This window comes from Halichondria panicea, chromosome 10 (assembly GCF_963675165.1).
Source record: "Halichondria panicea chromosome 10, odHalPani1.1, whole genome shotgun sequence".
NCBI lineage: Eukaryota > Metazoa > Porifera > Demospongiae > Suberitida > Halichondriidae > Halichondria > Halichondria panicea.
The window spans coordinates 1,958,547-1,979,820 of record NC_087386.1 but is presented as its reverse complement, the minus strand read 5'-3'; the positions used below and the strand labels follow the sequence as shown (position 1 = coordinate 1,979,820).

Genomic DNA, 21,274 nt, shown 5'->3' with positions numbered 1-21,274 from the left:
AACTCTACACCATGACATCATTTTACTTGCATGACACAAAGTGACGCATAGTAACAATTGTGGTAAAATTAACATGTAATGATATTCATAGCCACGAAAGATCCTTAATTGATAATAAATTGCAGGTGTACACACCCACCTCGTGTGTAAAAAACTAAAAGTCTGTGCCATTGAACTATACAGCATAACAGTCAACAAAGGCAAGATACGCGTCTGGTAGCATCAAGATAATTTGCAAGACATAAAACTGTAAGTTTGCAGTGATAGTTGCATGCCAAGAGCTGCACACCTAGCTAGACTATATATTGTCTGAGTGTACATTAATTTCTGGTGTCGATTTTTAGTACAGTCTAGCCCACAAATTAATCTTATTTTTGGCTCTAATGCTATATTGTCCCTTGTTGCCAGGTGGTGTGGATATAAGTAGACACAATGACAGCCACTCCTGATAAACTCACTGTGAGCAGTTGGCTAGCCGAGCTAAGAATGGAGTGCTACAAGAAACACCTCGAAGACTACGAAACAATAAAGGTGAGATATTTTATAGCATTACTGGCTTATCTATAGCAAGGAGTTAGTTGGAGCTATGTCGAAGGTCATGGAGAGTTGACTTCTTTTTCTTTGAGCTACGCTGCTGTGAGTGCTAGTGAGGTGACCTCCAATGCAGCGTCACGTGTTCTTGATCACTTAGTAAGCCACATAAATAATAGTAGCTTAGGAGCTAATTCACTGATGCATGGTGGCTTTAGTTTGGCTGCATAACTCTGCATTAGACTTGTTGGAAATGCAAAGTGTTCAAGGAATGTATATTGCACTATTATTTGGGCTTGGAAGAATGAAGCGTGCATGTCCTAACTGCACTGGGGTGTAAATGATCACAACTGATTCGACTGTTTTCAGGTCATAATTATTATTGTTGTACAAGGTAGCTTAGTGTCTTCCCCAACGTACACAACGATATCATACATCACAATTCACACTGCATGGAGCCAATGTAATTGAAGGACTGCAAGATCTTACCAGAGTTGTGCCGCCCGATAGGGTTTGCCTGCGTGTGTGTCCAATAAAATACTGGTGTCACATTTCGGTCATAATTACCTGTTAAACTCTGAACTATTCTAGTGTAGCACACGCGTGATGATTGGCTCCTTATTAGACACGGGTGATATGTAAGTAGGGAGATATAGGAATGCAAATCATGGGCTGCGCTAAATTAATAGGGTAAACTTTTTCTTACGTATCACTGTAAACACCTTGCTAGCTAGCGAGCTGCTATTAATAGCTGCACCTTCAAACATTTAGGCCAAGCGTTGTGTGAGCTTGTGTAGTGTTTATTTTCGTAGCTGTGACTATAACTATATTATATTACATTTAGTGAAGCGGTACAAATGGAAAAACTTATAACTTCCCAATACATTGTGGCCAGAATTAATTTTCGTGTTAGCCACTACAGACCCACAGCTGTAGCCTGCACACGACACATGACCTGGCTGTTGTGAATGCACTCTGCCTCCACCATTATGATATCTACTGTAATTGCTGTATTACTATTACAGTAACAATGGAAGAATCTATACAGTAAGCTTCCAGTGTTGTGTGAACTCTTCCCAAAGGTATACTCTGTAGGTAGCAAAAATTAAGAGTTGCATCCAATTTTACAACAATGTTTGTACTAAGTCTGCCTATAGCCTATAGCTGGTTTGTCAGGTGTACTTTATAGCAAGTTGCCATCCAATTTTACAACAGTGTTTGTACTACATGTAGTCTGTCCATCCTATAGCAGATAGCCTATAGCCTATAGCTAGCTGGTTGGTCTAGTTAGTGGTGGGTTGGTTACTATGTAGAGCAATTTACCTGTGTGGTGTGTGTGAGTGTGTGTGTGTGTGAGTGTGTGAGTGTGTGTGTGTGTGTGTGTGAGTGTGTGTGTGTGTGTGTGTGTGTGAGTGTGTGTGAGTGTTGAGTAGGCCTCTCTTGTACCCAATCAAAGCTTTCTGTTCGAATTCCTTCTCCAAGTAAGGGGGTATATTTGTAGCCCTTTTCTGTGAAGTCCTGAGTGAAGTTTCAGTTATTGGCATTCCAAAAATCTGGTACTATTTCTTATGCCAAATTCAACCTCCTCATGACAATTGCTAGGAAAACTGTAGAGTATGTATACCTGATCGCTGTGTGAAAACAAATAATCTACTCGGGAATTTCTGGCAATGCTTCTCAAAAATATTTACTGATGAGTGAGCCTGCTGTTTCCGCTAGCCTGAGGGTATGTAGTCGTCGTGGGACTTTGTCTAACTTGATTAGCGAGAATTCCGATTTGCATTAATCAAAATGTACATTCTTTTTTTGATGCGGTTAAGTGATGGGTAAGTAACGCAAACAAACATTTTATCTGCATTTTCTGTTTGAAATTAGTCTAGATTCATTTTATGGCGCTTAATCTCTTGATAAGAGCGTAATTATATACAGTGGCATAAGGCCGGTGTTTGATGTCTGTATCACTTAATACACTCGACATCTTCACCTGATGTCAACAGCTAGCTCCTTTGTGTCTGTTCAACTCCTCTCTGACTTGCTAACTACATGACCTAAGTATCTATTAATGTTGTATGTGTTTCATCCATATCCTTTCGTCTGATCTCTCCATAGCTATCTGCATGGTACATGAGGTGAATTCCAACTGTTGTGTTTGTGGGCAGTCTACAGACTGGAGTTGCTAACATGGGACTTTAATGTTTACATGTGATTTGATGCAATGTCCTGTATTAAAGTTGTCAACATCCTTCATTTAATTGTACATGTAACTACCCACCTCTGAACTATCTAGCACACCATGGTGATTTCCCACGGGGGAGGGGGTTACAGCACCTTTTAATTTCTAGGAAAATTGTGTCTTCAGTTGAAAGCTTGGTTGGCTCTCCCTACACTAGTTGAGTCTGCCCTTAATGGAGGGGATTAGATAAACAATATACGTACGCCGCTACTTTCATTTCCCCACTAATTAGATTAGTTGCTCCAGGGTGGTCTCTACTACTGGGTGGGATGTAATTGTTATCTGTAATTTCCCTAGTTAGATATAGGTGTAAGCTATCTAATGGAAGTGTGAATTAACGTTCTCTCTGTTCATTCAATTTTCTATAGTTAGCGCAGTATGGGCGGTAAATATTTGTAGCTAGTTTACAGTGTCTTTGGTTGCTATGAATGCTGTTATATTCTTGTAATTTCCTGAGCTAGCTTAATTAGGGTGTGTTGACTGTAATTTCCCCCGAGCCCCAAGGGGATTCAAACTTGTAGCCTACAAGGTTGTCTCTCAGTCAATTGACAGCTGCATTAAAAATTCATTTGCTAAATAGTCTTAATCCGTAAACAGTTAAGTCAATAAAACCATTCAATCAATGCTGTGTCTACATTCAAATTTCCTCAAATTCATAGGCCGTCAAGTAGTGGGTGGAGTCACATGACTATGAATATCATTAAACACATTCTTAGCCTTCTGGAGAATGTCAAAAATGTATGATAAACATGTTTTCCTTCTCTTTGAAGATGTGAATTTCAGGCCTGGGAAAAAATTCTTTGTGTTAAATGTTTCACATTGTGTTCATCGTCATCTCTCTGTGGGATTACTCTATTTAACGCCCTCCATTATCGTATAGCAACTTCTGGATTTGAAGGAGATGGAACAGAAGTTGAAGAAGCTAGGAGTTGGGAACTCTAAAGACAGGGCCAGGATGATGGGCAGCCTCGCTACGTTCAGGAAGGACCCCCCACCTCATCGTAAGTCTATGTATGTAGTGTGGCTCATCGTAAGTCTATGTGGGGGTAGTATGGGAGGTCACCTCATCGTAAGTCTATGTGGGGGGTACATGTATGTACGATAGTGTGGGAGGTTTGGACACAAACATTGAGACTAGAGGTTATGCAGGTCAATGACCAAGTTCCCATTTACAATGCATGGCATGTGTCCATAAACAGATACCCTTGGGCTATGTCCTGTGTGTGTGCATGTGTGCGTGTGTTCAATGCATGCACATATTTCCCCTACATAGACTGACTTCCTTCACTTGAGCTGTGTCATGGGCTAAATAGTTGCTAATGATATAGGTCTCCATGCTTGCTGCATGCTCTAATAGAGCAAAGGTCGTGCATGATCTTAAGACTGTGTTGATACAAAATTGAACAGTTAGTTGATATATCCTTTCGTATTCAAGTTAACTGAACCATGATGTCTGTTTGACCTTGTGTGTGGTGCGTGTGTGTGTGAGTAACTGGTGTCCCTACTAGAGCGTAAAGTTCACTGGAATATCTTTATTGCATCAAGAAGCCCGGCTAATGAGCTTATAGGAAGTGGGTAGCTCAAATCAATAGAGGGAGCATGTTAGGGGGATGTTGGGCTGTGGGAATATACAAGGCAGCTGTTTGCAGAGCGATTAATATGGATTCAGAGTTTAACCGACTTTCTAATTTTAATTCCTTGTGGCCAGTTTCAGTGTTTCTGTTATTGACTACCTCTCTTCCTCTGCACAGCCTCCCCAGTGGCCAATGTACAGCTCCAGGAGAAGACTCTCTCACGAAAAGGCTCAACTAGAAAGTGAGTACAGTGTATATTTATATCATGGAAAAACATGGGAACGTGCGTATACTGTTGTTTTGTAAATCCAATTCAAATAAATATTCCCTGAAAGTAGATCGCTATCAAACTCTCAGATAATTCTTGGATTGAAGTAATTGTATGTGTGTTCAGTTGTCATATTATTACTGTATGTATAACTTGTACTGTGTTGAAGTACTAGTTCTGAAAGTAACTATAATTATTATTGTTATTCGATAGCAGCAAATAAGGCGTATGCAATCCGCCCCACAGTGCATTAGTATGAATTAACATTAGCTGCAAACTTGTAAGGCTAACATTACCGTCCACGTTGCCACTGCATAGTATGATACGTGATACCATTATTGGGCAATGTTTTAAGTAATGTCTAATTTGCTCAAAACACAAGTGCTCTAGTCAGCCAAGACTTCTTAGCAAACTAGCGATCAACACTTGAGAATATCCATCGTTTGCCAGACTAGCTGTAATGAGTCCAAAACTTGTTCATTTTAGGGAATAATGATTAATTGATGCATGTTCAGGACTAGTTGTTTACATGAGCTAACACAGTCTAACACAGTCTGTCTTCAGGCGAGGAATGTGCTCTGAGCTTTGTGTTTAGATGCCGTACATGTACACATTGTCTCTTCAACTGCTATATTTTGCAGGCTAGGGAAGATTGTAGGATTTAGCATATAGGGGTGTATTCAGGACACAATTGCTCTGCTTTATTCGTGCACTCTTGGTGCATCCTATTATAGTATTATTAAATTCATTTTTTGTGAACCCATTGTAAATTATAGCACCATTTTGTACAATTTACAGCTCATACAATTTTTGTGACACTTTATCCCATGTAGAAATAGACACTAGAGTTTAACAGTAGCAGCTGCTGTGTGTGTGTGTGTGTGTGTGTGTGTGTGTGTGTGTGTGTGTGTGTGTGTGTGTGTGTGTGTGTGTGTGTGTGTGTGTGTGTGTGTGTGTGTGTGTGTGTGTGTGTGTGTGTGTGTGTGTGTGTGTGTGTGTGTGTGTGTGTGTGTGTGTGTGTGTGTGTGTGTGTGTGTGTGTGTGTGTGTGTGTGTGTGTGTGTGTGTGTGTGTGTGTGTGTGTGTGTGTGTGTGTGTGTGTGTGTGTGTGTGTGTGTGTGTGTGTGTGTGTGTGTGTGTGTGTGTGTGTGTGTGTGTGTGTGTGTGTGTGTGTGTGTGTGTGTGTGTGTGTGTGTGTGTGTGTGTGTGTGTTTGTCTGTACAGTGTAACACTCTATACTTATGCAGTATGACTGGCCATATAGAGGGAGCTTGTTGCAAAACTTAGCCATGTTAAGGTTGCTCTTATAAGTGGTCATCAGTACACACACTTGTACGTTAGTGAGCTTTAATTCATTGCTAGCCTAATTAACATTGTGTATGTCTATAAACTCGCTTCATGGCACCGAAAGTCGGAATTCCAAGTGCATACGGACAAACAACTAGGACAAACAACTAGCTCACCACCGGCATGTGTATTCATCCCACAAGACTTGATGTCTACCCACTTTCAATTTTCCCAGCCATATCGAGTTTTCTTGACAGTATTCATAGTTTATAGAAGCTTTGTATAAAAGAGGAGTGATCATGACTTCACTTGTGGGTCTATTTATGTCAGTCCCCCGGACAAGACAATTGACTATTAATTAAGTCTCCCCACGGTCGATAGTGCGAAACTTCAAAGTTTATATGGACCTGTAGACCAAGTAGCTATAAAAGACGTTATCCCACTCATTCGGTTGTGATCGAGCATATGCTCAGTGATAAAATTGTGGGTGGGTGTACCCTGCTACTGGTAATGTGTAATTGAAATAGAATACTCCTTCTTATACTCTCAGCTACTCCCTAGGTAATAAAGTCAATTAGGTGAAACGTATACCTCATTTAGTAGATTTTCTTTGACACTATTATAGCTATATGTATTATAATTTCCTAGTACGGAAGTCTTGTGCAGTTGTTTAATTGTGTGTGTAATATGGTACCCCCTCCCAAAGTGACAGCAGGTAACTCAGATCAAAGTGCAGTTCTACCAACACACACACACACACACAGCTGCATCTCCCTGCCTTAGTTACCACCACCGTTGTAATAGTAGCAGCTGGTGTATCCACACTTTAACCATTTCTTTCCCCTCTGTATATGCAGGCTCAAGTTAAAGAGTCTTCTGAGTAGCAGCTCTTCAAAGAAAGTAAGTTACCTTCCGATATTCAAACTACCTATAGGATATTTACCTCCCTCTGTGTTTGTGTGTGTGCATGTGCACTGGCAGTGTACTGTACAATAGCTTTGTATGGTGGGAAGATGTTCCTTGGCTTCTGTACTGTGTAATCCGAGCCTAACTTATTGAATTAATCACTTTAGCAACGCATACCCTTAAAATGTGATTAATATCTGAAAGTTCGGAACAGGTGGTCCGCTATCAATGGCATTTTGTTTATCAAGTTCTGTGGCCACCCACTTTTGGGTATTTAGATCAGCATCGTTGAACTTGTGGTTGCTAGCAAATTGATTGTGGTATTCAAAGAATGGGAGGACTTTCAATATATTGAGTCCCTGAGGGCCTCTAGTCGACACCACCTGTGTTGTATGTGATGTGATTGTGTTTTGTAATGAATGGTGTCAACATTTTGATCACATTTTGATTGGAGTTGAATTGTTTTAACAGCCAAGGGATGGTATGGCTTGCGAAAACAATGAGTGGCCTCAATAGCGATGTAGTCCTTTTAGGGAGGTCAATAGTGATAGCATTGTAGGGACAGTACTGAGTGGTCTCAATAGAGAGGTGGTCTAAAAGGCTTAAATAACTATAATACAGTGTATACGTGTGCAATCCTGGATACATGTGTGTGATGTCATCGCTCCCTCCCCTCCTCACAGAGCAAAAAGAAGACAGATAATTTCTCTACCCCCGTACCCGCGACTGTACACGTCTCCGAGATCTCCTCTCCCCCCCAGTCCCCCTCCCCCCTCACAAAGAGTAAACTCCAGTCATCAATCACTGATGATTACGAGGAGGTCCCCGACCTTTCACCTCGCTCTCGAGCCATGACACTCGACGGAAAACCGTACCAAAACTGGAAAGTAGTTGAGAATGAGTATGTGCCCTCGCCGGACAAAAGTCCCAATTTTAGTGAACAACGTTTCCGTTCCAATACCGTGGCAAATTTCGACCGGCAAACCGAAACATCTCCTCCTTTTTCGCGGCCTCCTTCTGGTGATATACAGTACCGAAACAGGCTGGACGTGGGGAAGAAAGAAGATTCCCCAGGAGCACTGAAACACCGACACTTGAGTGGAGCCTCAATGGAGTCCGGACTGAGTTTCGGTTACGATGTAGAGAAAGATTTTAACCCTTCGCTTCCCCTGGAGAGCCAGCCTTGGTTTCGGGGGAGGATATCTCGGGCCGACGCAGAAGCCGCTCTAAACGAGGACGGTGACTTTATTGTACGCGAGAGCACAGCCATTTTGAACACGTACACGCTCAGCCTTCGCTGGAGGGGGGCATACGATCACACCATGGTCAATACAACCGAGGTGGTCAATACCACGGGGGACATACGAAAAGCCACTGGTGTTAAATACCATTTCGAAAGTGGAGCATTTGATACGATTCCGGAACTGATTTTCAACCATCTGAAATACCAGATCCCGATTGATTTGGCACAACACACTCTCATTACCAATCCGATATGCCGCCCTGGGGCAAGTAACCATAGCACCCCGAATAGCATGCACAGAGGGATCTACACTACGCAACAGTCATATGCACACCCACCTCACGTTGCGGACCCGAATAATGCACAGAATTTCAGCACCCTCCCTCGAAACTTTGGCCGAAAGACCTCCGTATGCTCGCTCCCCGAGGAGACAGCAAATGGTTCTCAGACGTTGACTCGAGGGACACCTAATCCATCAGCACGTTATCGTTATAATAAACTGAGCAACTCTAGCGGTGATCTCCTCGACGACAAGCCCTCGCATAACCATAATTACAGGGGCATGATGAGCCCTCCCCCTATAGCAGAAATCCGAACCCGTGCCATGACAACTGATTCCAGATCTAGACAAACGAATGTAACAGATTCACCACATCAAAGACAAGAAAGCTTTGGAGACTACGTGGCTATGGGAAGTGTATCTATTTGTGGGGATAGCGATTCTTTAGACGAACAAGAAGAATATCGAAAAAGCACGCCCCCCTCGCAACATCAAAAGTCATCAACAAAAGTCTCCAACTATGCCGATGTCGTGTGTCTAAAGGACCAAATCAAGCCCGCCCTCACTATCAACGACGATGCTGTCAAATATGCCGAAGTTCGTTTTGCCCAGAAGAAGAAGTCCCCTCAATCGTCTCGAGAGAGTAGTCCCTACCAGTCCCGTGCTGACTACCTCGCTGGCAGGGCACCACGTGAGGTGTCTAACTATGCCCAAATCAAGTTTGATGATTCCTCCCCCCATCCATTCAGCCAGTATGCATCCATCCAACGAAACTCTTCCCCAAATGTATTGACATCACGTGACACCTCCCCTCGTCAAAGAAGTCAAACAGAGGCGCACATTTACGCTCGATCGGAGAAGCCACGGAATAAGAAACTCGATAGATCCTCGACAGCAAGCAATGACAGTGCACTGAGCACAACGAGCAGTCAGTCGTCTAATTCAAATTCCAGCACCCCTCAACCGCCAACCACTCCTCAATCCACACTACTATTACACTCTCATGCCCCCTCGGCTAAGGTACATCGCGACCTCCCTGGTTATGAAGCGCTGGTGAAGGTCCACACTATACTACAGAGTCACAGCAACAAGCAGCTGGTGTACCATCTCACTAGGGCTGATGCAGTAAACTTTCTGCTGTCCCCTAGACCTGGTGAAGAGGATTCAGTATGGAGAGACAGGTGAGTGCATGCGTAGTGAGATTGAATATTGTACTATATAGTCAGTCAGTTTGGTAATACTCCATGTATTTGTAATCACTTGGTTTCTCCTACTAGTGGGAGGTATTCATACCATCCTGTAGTTCCCATAACATTTCTGAAGCTTGGAGGAGCATTGTACATATTATTCCTGTCCTGTAGTCAGTATGTCAACCACTGTAATACGTGCTGAACTCTGTGTTCTGTTATTGATTCTAGTATAATGGCTGCCGTATTATAATTACACAAAAACAGCGAAAATTTGTACTTTAATTGTAACCCCGACAAGGACAATCATCACGCTCTACGTATACTTTGTCCTCACAGGGTCAACAAGACCACCTCCTCCTCTGGCATGTACACAGGACTACAGACACTGGCCGACACAGACGGAGAGAAGCTGTGGAAGAAACTCTACAACAGGTAACCAGACTCTTAGAGGAAAGATACACGTACAAGTAGATACTTAGGTTGAAAGGATTGCCTGTAAGTGTAAGAAGTCTTCCAGTTTAAGTCCCCTGCATGGAAAGAAGCATTTGGTTGTTAGGAGGATGATTCCATCAGTATGTGTACTTATATAGGAACAGAACATGTGCAGTACAAACAGTGTGTGCAGTATTATGTGACATTGTGGTGAAGTCAGCTAGTGTTTACAATCATTTTATGTGTGTATGTTCAGTTGTACAGTTTCTGTTGGCTGTTAGTCAGCCCTACAATTTCATGATTGTTTATACTTTAGCTTCACTGTTTCCTCACAGACACTTGAGCCTCTCCCAGACTGTCACCCTGTGTGTCATCACCGCTGGAGATGCGCTGGAGAGAACTAAACTACTCCATCGGTTCATCGAGATTGCCACTCTACTACAGAGCGGAAAATTCGGGAATTTGTACGCCTTCATCTCTGTCATTCAAGGGATTAATGTACCGCAGGTGAACACATAGGCTAATGTAATTAACGTGATTGTTTGGTTAGGGGGCCATTGAGTTGCTGTAATTCATATGTAAGTATGTACACCACCACGCATTATTTGATTAGCCATGTCGATACAATTATCTGTTCGTGTATATACCTGCTCTAGTTAACCTAATTAACAGCATTCATTCGATATTTCCTCCCCCACAGATAACGGACATGGTGGACATTTGGGATCTACTAAAGAGCCACTTTCCAGCCTCGTTTGCTGCCCATAAAGACCTCCTCTCTGTCATCTCAAACCTCAATGAAGGCATAGCCATGTTCTCAACAGAGCATCTCACCATTCCAGCCATACAACACTTGAAGACTGTCTTCCATTACTCAGAGCCATCGATACCCGGCTACAACACTGTGGTCGAGGACCGAAGCTTGGTTGGAGAGTATTGGAGCATGGCCTGTGGTTTGGACGGGATCCGTACCATCATGTCTCATACATCACACTTTAGTTTCAATGCACGTAAAAAACTAGAGGGACGAAAGTACGACGCTGCTCTCATGGATTTTTTTCTGGGTGATTTCACTCGAGTGTATCTTCAGTCGATTGGTGTACATTGTGACGACCCAATGGAAAGAAGACGGAAGTTTGGAATAGTAATGGAGGGACTTGTGGCTCGTGTTGAAGCCGGTGAAAGTGTTTAAACTATATATTTTATTTTTTAGTACATAGGTTACATGTATAGTTGATGTGTCAGTTTTAAGATAGCCCAGTGTATTTGTGCTGTAATAATTACCCAACCTCCAACCTTCCATTTATGCACGTTTTAATATTTTGTGCACCTCATTAACATTATCAACTAACTAACTTTGTTACTCAATTGTGATTTATTTCGTTATCGATCTTTACCTAACGTTCGGTCAAGATAATTTCTTTTGCGGTTTCTTTTACTAATGATCTTTACCAACTACTAAGTATCAAATAATTATGCATGTGACCAGGGTCAAAGGTCAACTGTTTCAACAAGCCTAAGCCATATAAACAGGACAGCCGTGTACTGGTCGTATCTTGAAGCAGTAGAGCACTTAAAGACCACCAAGATGATGATTAACAGCTTGTTCATTATCAACCAGACTGGGTAAGTTCTATAAAAGCGTACAAATACTAATTAAATCCACCCCTCCCCCCCACACACAACACTCAGGGAGATATTTATGGAGAAGCACTGGTCAAGTGTAGTCAACAAATCAGTGTGTGACTACTTCTTTGAGGAGCAGGCAAAGGCCCCCTCCCCTGCCGACGTGCCCCCCGTGATCTCCACCCCACACTACTACCTCGTGTCCATATACAGGAACAACATCTACCTCGTTGCAGCACTGCAGAATGAAGGTGGGGGGGGGCGTGTCCTTACAGTTTAGTGGCTTCTATAGCCTTTGATGTGGGGTTAGTTTGGGACTGTTTCGTTGCACGTGGTAACCTTAGTGCAGTGTTGTATCTCTCACTCTCTCACCATTTCTTCGCTGCTATTCCACCTACTATCCTATCATCCACTTTTTTATCTCGGGCACTATTGTACATGTATGACAATGATTCACCCACTCTTCTCTCCCTCTCTCTTTAGTTCCCCCGCTGTTTGTGATAGAGTTTCTCCATCGTGTGGTGGACATCTTCACTGACTATTTCTCAGAGTGCACAGAGCTGCGAATCAAAGAGAACTACATTGTCGTCTACGAGGTGTGTGCGTGTGTGTGGGTGTGTGAGTGTGAGTGTGTACGTGTGGGAGGGGTGTGGGAGTGTGAGTGTGTACGTGTGGGAGGGGTGTGTGAGTGTGAGTGTGTACGTGTGGGAGGGATGTGTGAGTGTGAGTGTGTACGTGTGGGAGGGGTGTGGGTCTGGGAGTGTGTACGTGTGGGAGGGGTGTGTGAGTGTGAGTGTGTACGTGTGGGAGGGGTGTGGGTCTGGGAGTGTGTACGTGTGGGAGGGGTGTGTGAGTGTGAGTGTGTACGTGTGGGAGGGGTGTGGGTCTGGGAGTGTGTACGTGTGGGAGGGGTGTGTGAGTGTGTATGTGTGGGAGGGGTGTGTGAGTGTGAGTGTGTACGTGTGGGAGGGATGTGTGAGTGTGTACGTGTGGGAGGGGTGTGTGAGTGTGTATGTGTGGGAGGGGTGTGTGAGTGTGAGTGTGTACGTGTGGGAGGGGTGTGTGAGTGTGTACGTGTGGGAGGGGTGTATGAGTGGTGGTTACTCTCACAACCTCACTGGACAATGTTCTACTCGTATATTGTTGTGTACTCAAGTGATTTTGATCTTAGAGACTATTTTACGAAATCGTAATAATTATAATTATAGCCTGTGTGAGGTTATTCCTACCTATTGTTAGGTTGTGTAATTAATGCAAACACATTGGATTGTACTAACCCCGCCCCTTCACACGCACAGGTGCTGGAGGAGATGCTTGACAACGGCTACCCACTGGCCACAGAGTCTAACATTCTGAAAGAGCTTATTAAGCCTCCCTCCATCATGAGGAGCATTGCCAACACATTCACAGGAGACACACAGTAAGTGTAGTCCTCCAAAGACTTAATTCTTTCTGTTTGAAATTGGCTTCCTCCAAGTCAAGTTATGGCCCCTGACAGTTAAGTTAGCAAACCACAAAGCCAACAGCATGATTTATGTACATGTACACTCACGCAATGCACAATGCACACATCCCTCACACACACACAACACACACGCACCCCTCACACAGTGTGGGGAGCACCCTGCCAACAGGTCAGCTGACCAATATACCGTGGAGAAGACAAGGGGTCAAGTACGCCAACAACGAGGTAGGCTTACATTGTAACATGTCTCAGTAGCTGAGCCTGATGGATGTAGAGCATCTTTGAACGGCCATAAATTTAGTTCCGTTGATCCAATAACGTAAATTTGATTTTCTGGAAGCTTAGAGAGAGACCTTTCAGATGATGTGTTCAAATCAAAAGTCTATTTTCGGCCTGTTTTTGACAAAATACTGTATACGGGTATAAAGCCCATGTTCTTTTATAGGAAAGTGTGGCCCGTTCCAAATTTGAGTTGAGCATACCATCTGAACGGGCTCCTTAGAAAATCATAAATTCGTTGAATTTTGACTATCAAAAATCAACTTGTACAGAGCTGATGATGAGACCTACATGTACTGTACATGGATGGTCTGGGGAATCCCCTTTAAATAACTTGTCGTGTGCATGTACTAATGTGTAAGCTCTCTCTCCTTAGGACATTTTTTCATTGTAGTAACATGTACATGTATGAGACGTAGGGTTTATGATGGCAAGTGTATGCTAGTTTGTGTACTGTGCATACTATGAAGTTGTTCACACTTAAACAGATTTTCCTGGACTTAATTGAGGAGGTTGATGCGATCATAGACAAATCGGTGAGTGCTTGCAATCCTCATCATTTTGTGTGTGTGTGTGTACTGTTCCCATTGTGTGTGTGTGTGTACTGTTCCCATTTTGTGTGTGTGTGTGTGTGTACTGTTCCCATTTTGTGTGTGTGTGTGTACTGTTCCCATTTTGTGTGTGTGTGTACTGTTCCCATTTTGTGTGTGTGTGTGTGTGTGTACTGTTCCCATTTTGTGTGTGTGTGTGTACTGTTCCCATTTTGTGTGTGTGTGTGTGTGTGTACTGTTCCCATTTTGTGTGCGTGTGTGTACTGTTCCCATTGTGTGTAGGGCACTACTGTGGTGGCTGAGATACAAGGGAAAGTAAGTGACCGTTTTGTATGTGTGTTGTCTGGTGATCATATAGTGAAACCTACAGTCACTGTAGCTGTCTATTGTGTTCAGCCTACATGTTTACAGAAAGATCATTCTTTTATAGGCCTTAAAGCATCCAAAAAACAAAACAAATTTATATACAGTGAAGGCCGTCTACTTAAACCTCTATCAGGCCCAGAGCCTCTATAGCATGTGTTTGGGACCTGTGTTTAGTAGGCCACCTCATTACGGCCACTGTTGGTCTGCCTAAGTGAACACTGTACATGTAGCTGTGTGGATTCCTATTCAAATATTTAGAGATTGATCATATTTTCTTACCTTTCAGGTGATAAGTAATTCCAGACTGTCTGGGATGCCAGGTAAGGCTGCACTAACAGAGTCTGGCCGCTAGTTTAGACCACCCCCTCCCCTACAGACCTCACCCTCTCCTTCGTGAACCCACGGTTGTTAGATGACGTCAGTTTTCATCCCTGTGTACGGTTCAAGAGATGGGAGGTGAGCTGATGATGTCATGACACTTTGAGAACCCATAGAACATCCAGTATTTTATTGTGCTCTTATTTTTATTGTTTGAAGTCTTTACAATTTTTACAGCTCTACTGTTGCACATACACGCACACACACACACACACACAGAGTGAGCGTGTTCTCTCTTTTGTTCCTCCTGATGGCCACTTTAAACTTCTCTCCTATCAAGTAGGAGCACAACAGTAAGTACCGCCCACACACCACCCCCTCTGAATGCACATGTATGGTATCATTGCCTGCAGCATGGTCTCTCTTCCCGTGTACGTCACACCTCAGTTCTCATTTGGCGAGGGGTCCGGAAAGTTCACCGTCAGATTGGGACCAAAACAAACCATGGGGAAACTTGTGAGTGATCTATCATCATGTTCACGTTCCAATGTTTCCATTCTGATTCCATTCAGGTGGAGGACTGTAAAATAACCATTCCAATGCCAAAATGTGTGACAAACGTCAACACCACGGCAACCTGTGAGTTCATCCAGCCTGGGTTGTTTTGATACGTTTTACCCCCACCCACCTCTTATACCCCCCACTGCTCATACCCCCACCTCTTATACTCCCCACTGCTCATACCCCCCACCTCTTATACCCCCCACTGCTCATACCCCCCACCTCTTATACCCCCCACTGCTCATACCCCCCACATAGATGGTATGCCCGCCTACGACCCAGTCAACAGGATAGTCACTTGGAATGTACGTAATTTGACGTTACCCCCACTGCTGTGTTTAATCACCTCTCCATTTATTGACTGCAGGTTGGCAAAGTCGTCCCACAAAAGTTAATCTCTCTATCAGGAAATGTAAGTGCAATATCGTATAGCTGGTAATTTTCGTGGGGCAAAATATTTGTGGCTTTCGTGGTTGGAGCTCTGACCACGAATGAAGCGACCTTGCCTACCTTTACCTGCAGTGCAAGCAGCAACCACGAAAATATTATCCACATAGTGACTAAATATTGCTCAACCACGAATAATTTGCCCCCCCCCCCCCCCCGAAAATTACCCACTATACGGTACCTAGGCTCTATAAACCGTGTAGTATTGCTGCCTTTGGGGGGGGGCACTGCATCATCTATTATTTATTGTGGCTGTTGTTTGCTGTACGTCTGACAAAGCTCTCTAAGTGCGAATGTCATGTGTGTCTGTGGTGCTTAATTTCATTAGCTCATTCTGCTCCAGTTGTGTTTGTAATTACTCGGAAGTGTTTTAATGAGATTCATTGCATTTTCCAATTAGCAATTATCTGCGAGCACACATTTTTGCGATTTTACTCTCATTCGTAGAAATAGCAGAAATTAATACCCGCGAAAATATGTCCCTCAAAAGTGTGTATCTTTTCTATTGCGTAATTATATAATCCTTTTTTCTTCATAGCTCTAAGCTTCAAACTAGTTTGTCTTGTTTGCAGGTGTCGCTAACAACGGGAGAGGTCCCTGAGGGCAACCCCACTATCAGTGTTGACTTCAAGATCGCGCAGCTGTCTGTCTCGGGGCTCAAGATTAATAGACTGGATATGTATGGAGAGGTGAGCCTGTGCTGCTGCTGCATGGCTATTGTGTGTGATAGCTTAAGTTTGAGTGCCTGTAACTTGAGTGAAAAGTGTGTTTTTTCACAATTAAAATGTGTATTTTGTAGGCGTTTGAAAGGGTCTGATGTGTTGGTCTATCTTGGTGATGTGTTTAGATCAGTGATTGCTTTCAGGTAGAAATGTTGGACCTTAATTACTGTACAATGAATGTACAACAAACCCTTTGTGCGTACTTTGCAGTACTATAATTATGTTGAACAGTACATACAATGACCTATAGAGTGGTCACCCCAACAGTGGCTGTAAATGAAGAGGTGGCCTGCTAACACAGGTTCAAGCAAAGGGAAACTTTGATCTGGCTATGACCAATATAGAAAAGCAATAGTTTTACATAATTATACATCCTTCCTATTACCTGTCATTATATATAACCTTTATTCCATACACAGAAATACAAGCCCTTCAAAGGGATCAAGTACATTACAAAGGCTGGGAAGTTCCAAGTTCGGTCATAACTGGCATTAAATAGCTCCTCTAGAGATGTGTTCAGTGTTCTCAGTGTGTGTGTTTCTTAATTCTAATTATTTTGCTGTATTAGTTTTCAACAGGTAGTATAAATTATTTGTGTGCTTGTGAGCAGTATAATTATAATAAAATTATTATTATTGTGTAATAACAAATTTATATTAAAATGAGATATAATTATACATATGAACTAATTAATTAATGACATGACAGCTGACTGTTCGATAATAGTAAAGCTATATAATTATTATAAAGTCTCTAATTTTCAGTTCTCTTCATTATCAGCAGCTGCTGCACCACCACCACTCAGTTCAGCATCTTCAGTCACCGGTGCTTCAGTGTCCTCCTCAACCTATAAGCATACGAGAATAATTAAACCTCTTATCAATAGAAATAAGGCACATGATTCATGCATAGGCTTCTGTACAATACCTGACCTTAAGGCTATAATTAGTACATATGCATGTGATCTACAGTAATCCCACATACAGCTGTGTTTCCAGCTTCTTCTACAGTCTCTGGTTGATCTTTGACCTCTGCGTTATCATCACCAGTCGTTTCTTCTGTTGTAACTGTATCTCCAGTAGTAACGGTAGCAGCTGCAGTAGTAGGAATCTCTTCACCTTCTTCGGTCTCACCCTCAGTAGGGAGTGGTGGGGAAGGGGGTTCAGGTTGCACACTTTCAACAGCCGTTGAGGGTCCGTACTTCTCCAGTATCTCTGGTGAGAGGTGGTCTTTAAGAGCCTCGACACTTCTTCTCCAGAGCTCCTCCTGATACGTCTCATTCCTGTCAGTGGTGGCAGCTCACTAGTGATCACAGTACACTGAGCACACACTCACCTGGCGTCAGGGTTAGGGGCAGTCACTTTACAGCTGTCGTAGTAGAAGGCTTCCTGGGAGTTGAGTGCAGGGTTGATGGCACAGTTCAGAGTCGTGGCCGCTCCTTCTTTAGGAGTGCGGGCAATAGCTGAGAGAATTGGAAATCAATGGAATAAAACTTCACCTGCTGATTGTGGGGAGGAGGGAACTCAAAGTCAATATTTATAACTGTCCTTACAAACTATTGATCAAACATACGATAGACTTTACTTTCAGCTACTTAAGTTTCGCGGGCTCTCTAAAGTTAGTCACCAAAATGGTCAGTTTTGGATAAAAAGCAAAGGCCTTGCAAAGTGCAATTCTAACAATGAGTACACAAGCCTTAACAACACAAGCCTTAACCTCCCCTACAGTGATCTGTAGAAGGAGCATACATACTTGCATATCCGATGTTGTTGAAGAGGGACAGTATCGACTTGTCACTCCACCCCCTGCTCAGCTCAGTCCGCACGTAGCCAGGCTCTTGGGCAGACACTGTGACTGACACATTCTGAAGCCTACGCTGGAGGGCATAATTCGTCATCACCTGCAGAGAAAAACAAACATCTGGACAGTGGTAATTACATAGACCAAACAATATCTCAAAATAAAAAAGCCATTAGACACACTATCAACAGAAACCATCTGGACCATACGGGTATCTTGCCTTCCAAAACAAGCTGATTTTTGACAAAAACACTAAGCTATATAGAGTACATGTACATGTTTTTTTCCTACAAAATGGAAAGTAATCTAAACATATCATTAAATAGTCTATTCAAAGAGCTATAAAACGCTTGTGCTAGAATATTGGTATACGCACGTTGTAGAGTTTGGTGTAGGGATAAGTCTTCATCCTGTCGTACTGTATATCAGAATTGAGGTTGTCAGGGTTAAATGTTGCCCCAAATCCACGTCTGTGTGCCCCAGAGGAGACAAACAGTATCCTACCATCTCCGCTGGTGGAGGCAGTCTCCAAGACGATGGGCAGTAGCTCCAAGGTGAGGAGGAACGGGCAAATGTGGTTCACCTGCCATAGAGAGCAATCTCGTATCAAGGTTTGTAAGCCATTTATAAGAACACTCATACCTGGTAGGTCATTTCAAATCCATCGTCAGTTTTTGCTGTAGGAAAAAAATAAGAGTTTGATTTCGCTGAGACTACTACAATCACTTACTGTATGGTATCCAGGCAACGGCAGCATTGTTGATGAGTATATGCAGTGGCAGGTTCTTCTCTTTGAATGCCCTCACAAAGTCCTTAGTGGACTGGATGGAGCCAAGGTCCAGACGCATAAACTCCACTTTCAGATCTTTCTCAGAATATTCTTTTATACGAGCTATTGCCTACAGAATAGATACAACCATGAATACTCATGCAACACTAGTTCTATAATCCCCTTACAGCAGTGGCTCTCTCCTCTGATCTGGAGGCCATGATGGTGTGAGCACCCATCTCTGCCAATCCCTTGACCAACTCATAGCCAATGCCAGTGTTCCCTCCAGTCACTATGGCTACCTTGCCACTCAGGTCAACTATAGGCACTTCTAACTTGTTTCCCATCTTGATCTCACAAACACTTCTTTCGTGGTTGAATTACATGACAAAAACCCACAAACCACTTACCTCGAAAAAATTTTGCAGAAAGGGGTGGGGCTGCTGCTTGAGGTAAAAAACTTTACACTTACATAAAATGATTATTATTGGGTGTGTGCAATAAGTTAATGATATCACAGTAGCTGCACTGCTCGATAATACAAGTCTTCTAATTATTGATTGGTCCCAGTAACAGTATCGGTTGCAGTAGTAGTAGCAATTTCTTTGCCTTTTTCTGTCTCATCCAGATCGAGAAGGGGTGTTGGGGAGGGGGGTGCTCCGTACTTCTCCAGTATCTCTGGTGAGAGGTGGTCTCTAAGAGCCTTGACACTTCTTCTCCAGAGCTCCTCCTGATACGTCTCATTCCTGTCAGTGGTGGCAGCTCACTAGTGGGTCACAGTACACTGAGCACACACTCACCTGGCGTCAGGGTTAGGGGCTGTCACTTTACAGCTGTCGTAGTAGAAGGCTTCCTGGGAGTTGAGTGCAGGGTTGATGGCACAGTTCAGAGTTGTGGCTGCTCCATCCTTAGGACTACGGGCAATAGCTGAGAGAAACAGTTATTATACATACAATCAACGGAGCACAGTTTTTGCAACGTACTTGCATTTGCAACGCTCCCAAGGAAGGATATAAAACGACAGTCACTGTACCCTCTCTCAATCTCAGTGGCCACCTATGCATATGCAAAATTATCAAACACCAGTGATCTAAATACACCAAGTGATAGCTCTCAAAGAGCTATACATGCAGACAATTCTAAAAATGCTGATTGATAATATCATCAGGGCTCAAATGAGCTATTACAAACAAATTACTGACAAGGCCAGGATGTTGAGCAGACACTGTGACTGACATATTCTGAAGCCTACGCTGGAGGGCAATAATCGTCATAACCTGTAAAGAAAAACAAACGCACGTAAGGCAATGACATGCACAATATCAACAGAAACAATAAACTCATTTTTAATACGAACGTTGTAGAGTTTGGTGTTGGGATAAGCTTTCATCCTGTCGTACTGTATCTCAGAATTGAGGTTGTCAGGGTTAAAATTTGCTCCAAAGTTATGTGCATTAGAGGTCACAAACAGTATCCTACCATCTCCGCTGGTGGAGGCAGTCTCCAAGACGATGGGTAGTAGCTCCAAGGTGAGGAGGAACGGATAAAGGTGGTTCACCTGTCAAAATGATCGGAGAATGTATGTAGTGCAAAATAATGAATATTTTGGGGTGATTAGCAAACATTAACACAGCATGATTTTATGCACCTGGTAAGTCCTTTCAAATCCATCGTCAGTTTTTGCTGTGTATGGAAATTGATAGTAGTCTTGATAAAGCCAGGAGCAAATTGCTCCTGATATAGTGACTACAATCACTTACTGTATGGTATCCAGGCAATACCAGCGTTGTTGATGAGTATGTGCAGTGGCAGGTTATTCTCTTTGAATGCCCTCACAAAGTCCTTAGTGGACTGGATGGAGCCAAGGTCCAGACGCATAAACTCCACTTTCAGATTTTTCTCAGAACTCTCTTTGATACAAGCAACTGCCTATGCATGCAGAATATATAGGTACGTACAATCATGCAACATTATAGCTATTTCCTTACAGCAGTGGCCCTCTCCTCTGATCTGGAGGCCATGATGGTGTGAGCACCCATCTCTGCCAGTCCCTTGACCAACTCATAGCCAATGCCAGTGTTCCCTCCAGTCACTATGGCCACCTTGCCACTCAGATCAACTATAGGTACCTCTAATTTGTTCCCCATCTATGACATATATAGGAATAATGCTATAAATCTCTAGAGACAGGACTCAAGGTGTAGGTAATTACTAAGTGTTAATTTTATTATTGTCCTGTAATTAATCATTCCTCCTTGTATCAAAGTTAAGACATTCATTTTGTCTGCAAGGCTAGCTTATTTACAAAGGAGAGTGGAGCTGCTGCACTAGCCTCGACTCCAGCCCCTTGAATAGCGGCTTGGAATCGAGGCTACTGCTGCACCATTAAAAACTGAGTACTAAATGACATGCATATTATGAAATACA

The 21,274-nt window shown here is 43.0% G+C and overlaps 4 protein-coding genes across 4 annotated transcripts; 2 read left to right on the top strand and 2 right to left on the bottom strand.

Annotated features, from left to right (window-relative positions):
* The first annotated feature begins 115 nt into the window (after positions 1-115).
* On the top strand, positions 116-11,277 carry LOC135343350 (uncharacterized). The gene is made up of 9 exons (XM_064540354.1): positions 116-249; positions 409-531; positions 3,645-3,765; positions 4,516-4,579; positions 6,750-6,792; positions 7,482-9,502; positions 9,848-9,943; positions 10,279-10,450; positions 10,644-11,277. Exons 2-9 carry the CDS (start codon positions 433-435, stop codon positions 11,133-11,135), a joined length of 3,108 nt encoding a protein of 1,035 aa, XP_064396424.1. The 5' UTR covers positions 116-249; positions 409-432; the 3' UTR covers positions 11,136-11,277.
* A 131-nt stretch (positions 11,278-11,408) lies between these two features.
* On the top strand, positions 11,409-16,928 carry LOC135343352 (AP-3 complex subunit mu-1-like). Its single transcript, XM_064540356.1, has 16 exons — positions 11,409-11,569; positions 11,636-11,820; positions 12,053-12,165; positions 12,868-12,989; positions 13,181-13,259; positions 13,802-13,849; positions 14,147-14,179; positions 14,517-14,550; positions 14,607-14,686; positions 14,828-14,901; positions 14,962-15,064; positions 15,121-15,187; positions 15,368-15,414; positions 15,477-15,521; positions 16,129-16,245; positions 16,698-16,928. The coding sequence occupies exons 1-16, from the start codon at positions 11,532-11,534 to the stop codon at positions 16,761-16,763; spliced, it is 1,251 nt and encodes a 416-aa protein (XP_064396426.1). The 5' UTR covers positions 11,409-11,531; the 3' UTR covers positions 16,764-16,928.
* On the bottom strand, positions 16,891-19,247 carry LOC135343354 (retinol dehydrogenase 12-like). Its single transcript, XM_064540357.1, has 8 exons — positions 19,036-19,247; positions 18,809-18,977; positions 18,721-18,755; positions 18,455-18,661; positions 18,031-18,178; positions 17,614-17,740; positions 17,263-17,560; positions 16,891-17,125 (listed from the first exon to the last, which is right to left on the bottom strand). Exons 1-8 carry the CDS (start codon positions 19,192-19,194, stop codon positions 17,039-17,041), a joined length of 1,230 nt encoding a protein of 409 aa, XP_064396427.1. The 5' UTR covers positions 19,195-19,247; the 3' UTR covers positions 16,891-17,038.
* A 51-nt stretch (positions 19,248-19,298) lies between these two features.
* LOC135343361 (retinol dehydrogenase 12-like) lies at positions 19,299-21,210 on the bottom strand. Its single transcript, XM_064540363.1, has 8 exons — positions 20,836-21,210; positions 20,608-20,776; positions 20,496-20,530; positions 20,205-20,405; positions 20,050-20,124; positions 19,831-19,903; positions 19,648-19,774; positions 19,299-19,593 (listed from the first exon to the last, which is right to left on the bottom strand). The coding sequence occupies exons 1-8, from the start codon at positions 20,992-20,994 to the stop codon at positions 19,401-19,403; spliced, it is 1,032 nt and encodes a 343-aa protein (XP_064396433.1). The 5' UTR covers positions 20,995-21,210; the 3' UTR covers positions 19,299-19,400.
* Positions 21,211-21,274: the final 64 nt, after the last annotated feature.

Coding starts and splice junctions, on each gene's coding strand:
- LOC135343350 (XM_064540354.1), top strand. CDS start 433: ATGACAGCCACTCCTGATAAACTCACTGTGAGCAGTTGGCTAGCCGAG. Junction 6,793..7,481: donor GTAGCAGCTCTTCAAAGAAA/GTAAGTTACCTT, acceptor CCCTCCTCACAG/AGCAAAAAGAAGACAGATAA. Junction 9,944..10,278: donor TGGAAGAAACTCTACAACAG/GTAACCAGACTC, acceptor GTTTCCTCACAG/ACACTTGAGCCTCTCCCAGA.
- LOC135343352 (XM_064540356.1), top strand. CDS start 11,532: ATGATGATTAACAGCTTGTTCATTATCAACCAGACTGG. Junction 12,990..13,180: donor ACATTCACAGGAGACACACA/GTAAGTGTAGTC, acceptor CCCCTCACACAG/TGTGGGGAGCACCCTGCCAA. Junction 15,065..15,120: donor AACAAACCATGGGGAAACTT/GTGAGTGATCTA, acceptor GATTCCATTCAG/GTGGAGGACTGTAAAATAAC.
- LOC135343354 (XM_064540357.1), bottom strand. CDS start 19,194: ATGGGAAACAAGTTAGAAGTGCCTATAGTTGACCTGAGTGGCAAGGTA. Junction 18,756..18,808: donor CGTTGCCTGGATACCATACA/GTAAGTGATTGT, acceptor TTTTTCCTACAG/CAAAAACTGACGATGGATTT. Junction 18,662..18,720: donor GATTTGAAATGACCTACCAG/GTATGAGTGTTC, acceptor TCTCTATGGCAG/GTGAACCACATTTGCCCGTT.
- LOC135343361 (XM_064540363.1), bottom strand. CDS start 20,994: ATGGGGAACAAATTAGAGGTACCTATAGTTGATCTGAGTGGCAAGGTG. Junction 20,777..20,835: donor CAGAGGAGAGGGCCACTGCT/GTAAGGAAATAG, acceptor CTGCATGCATAG/GCAGTTGCTTGTATCAAAGA. Junction 20,125..20,204: donor CCAACACCAAACTCTACAAC/GTTCGTATTAAA, acceptor TTTTCTTTACAG/GTTATGACGATTATTGCCCT.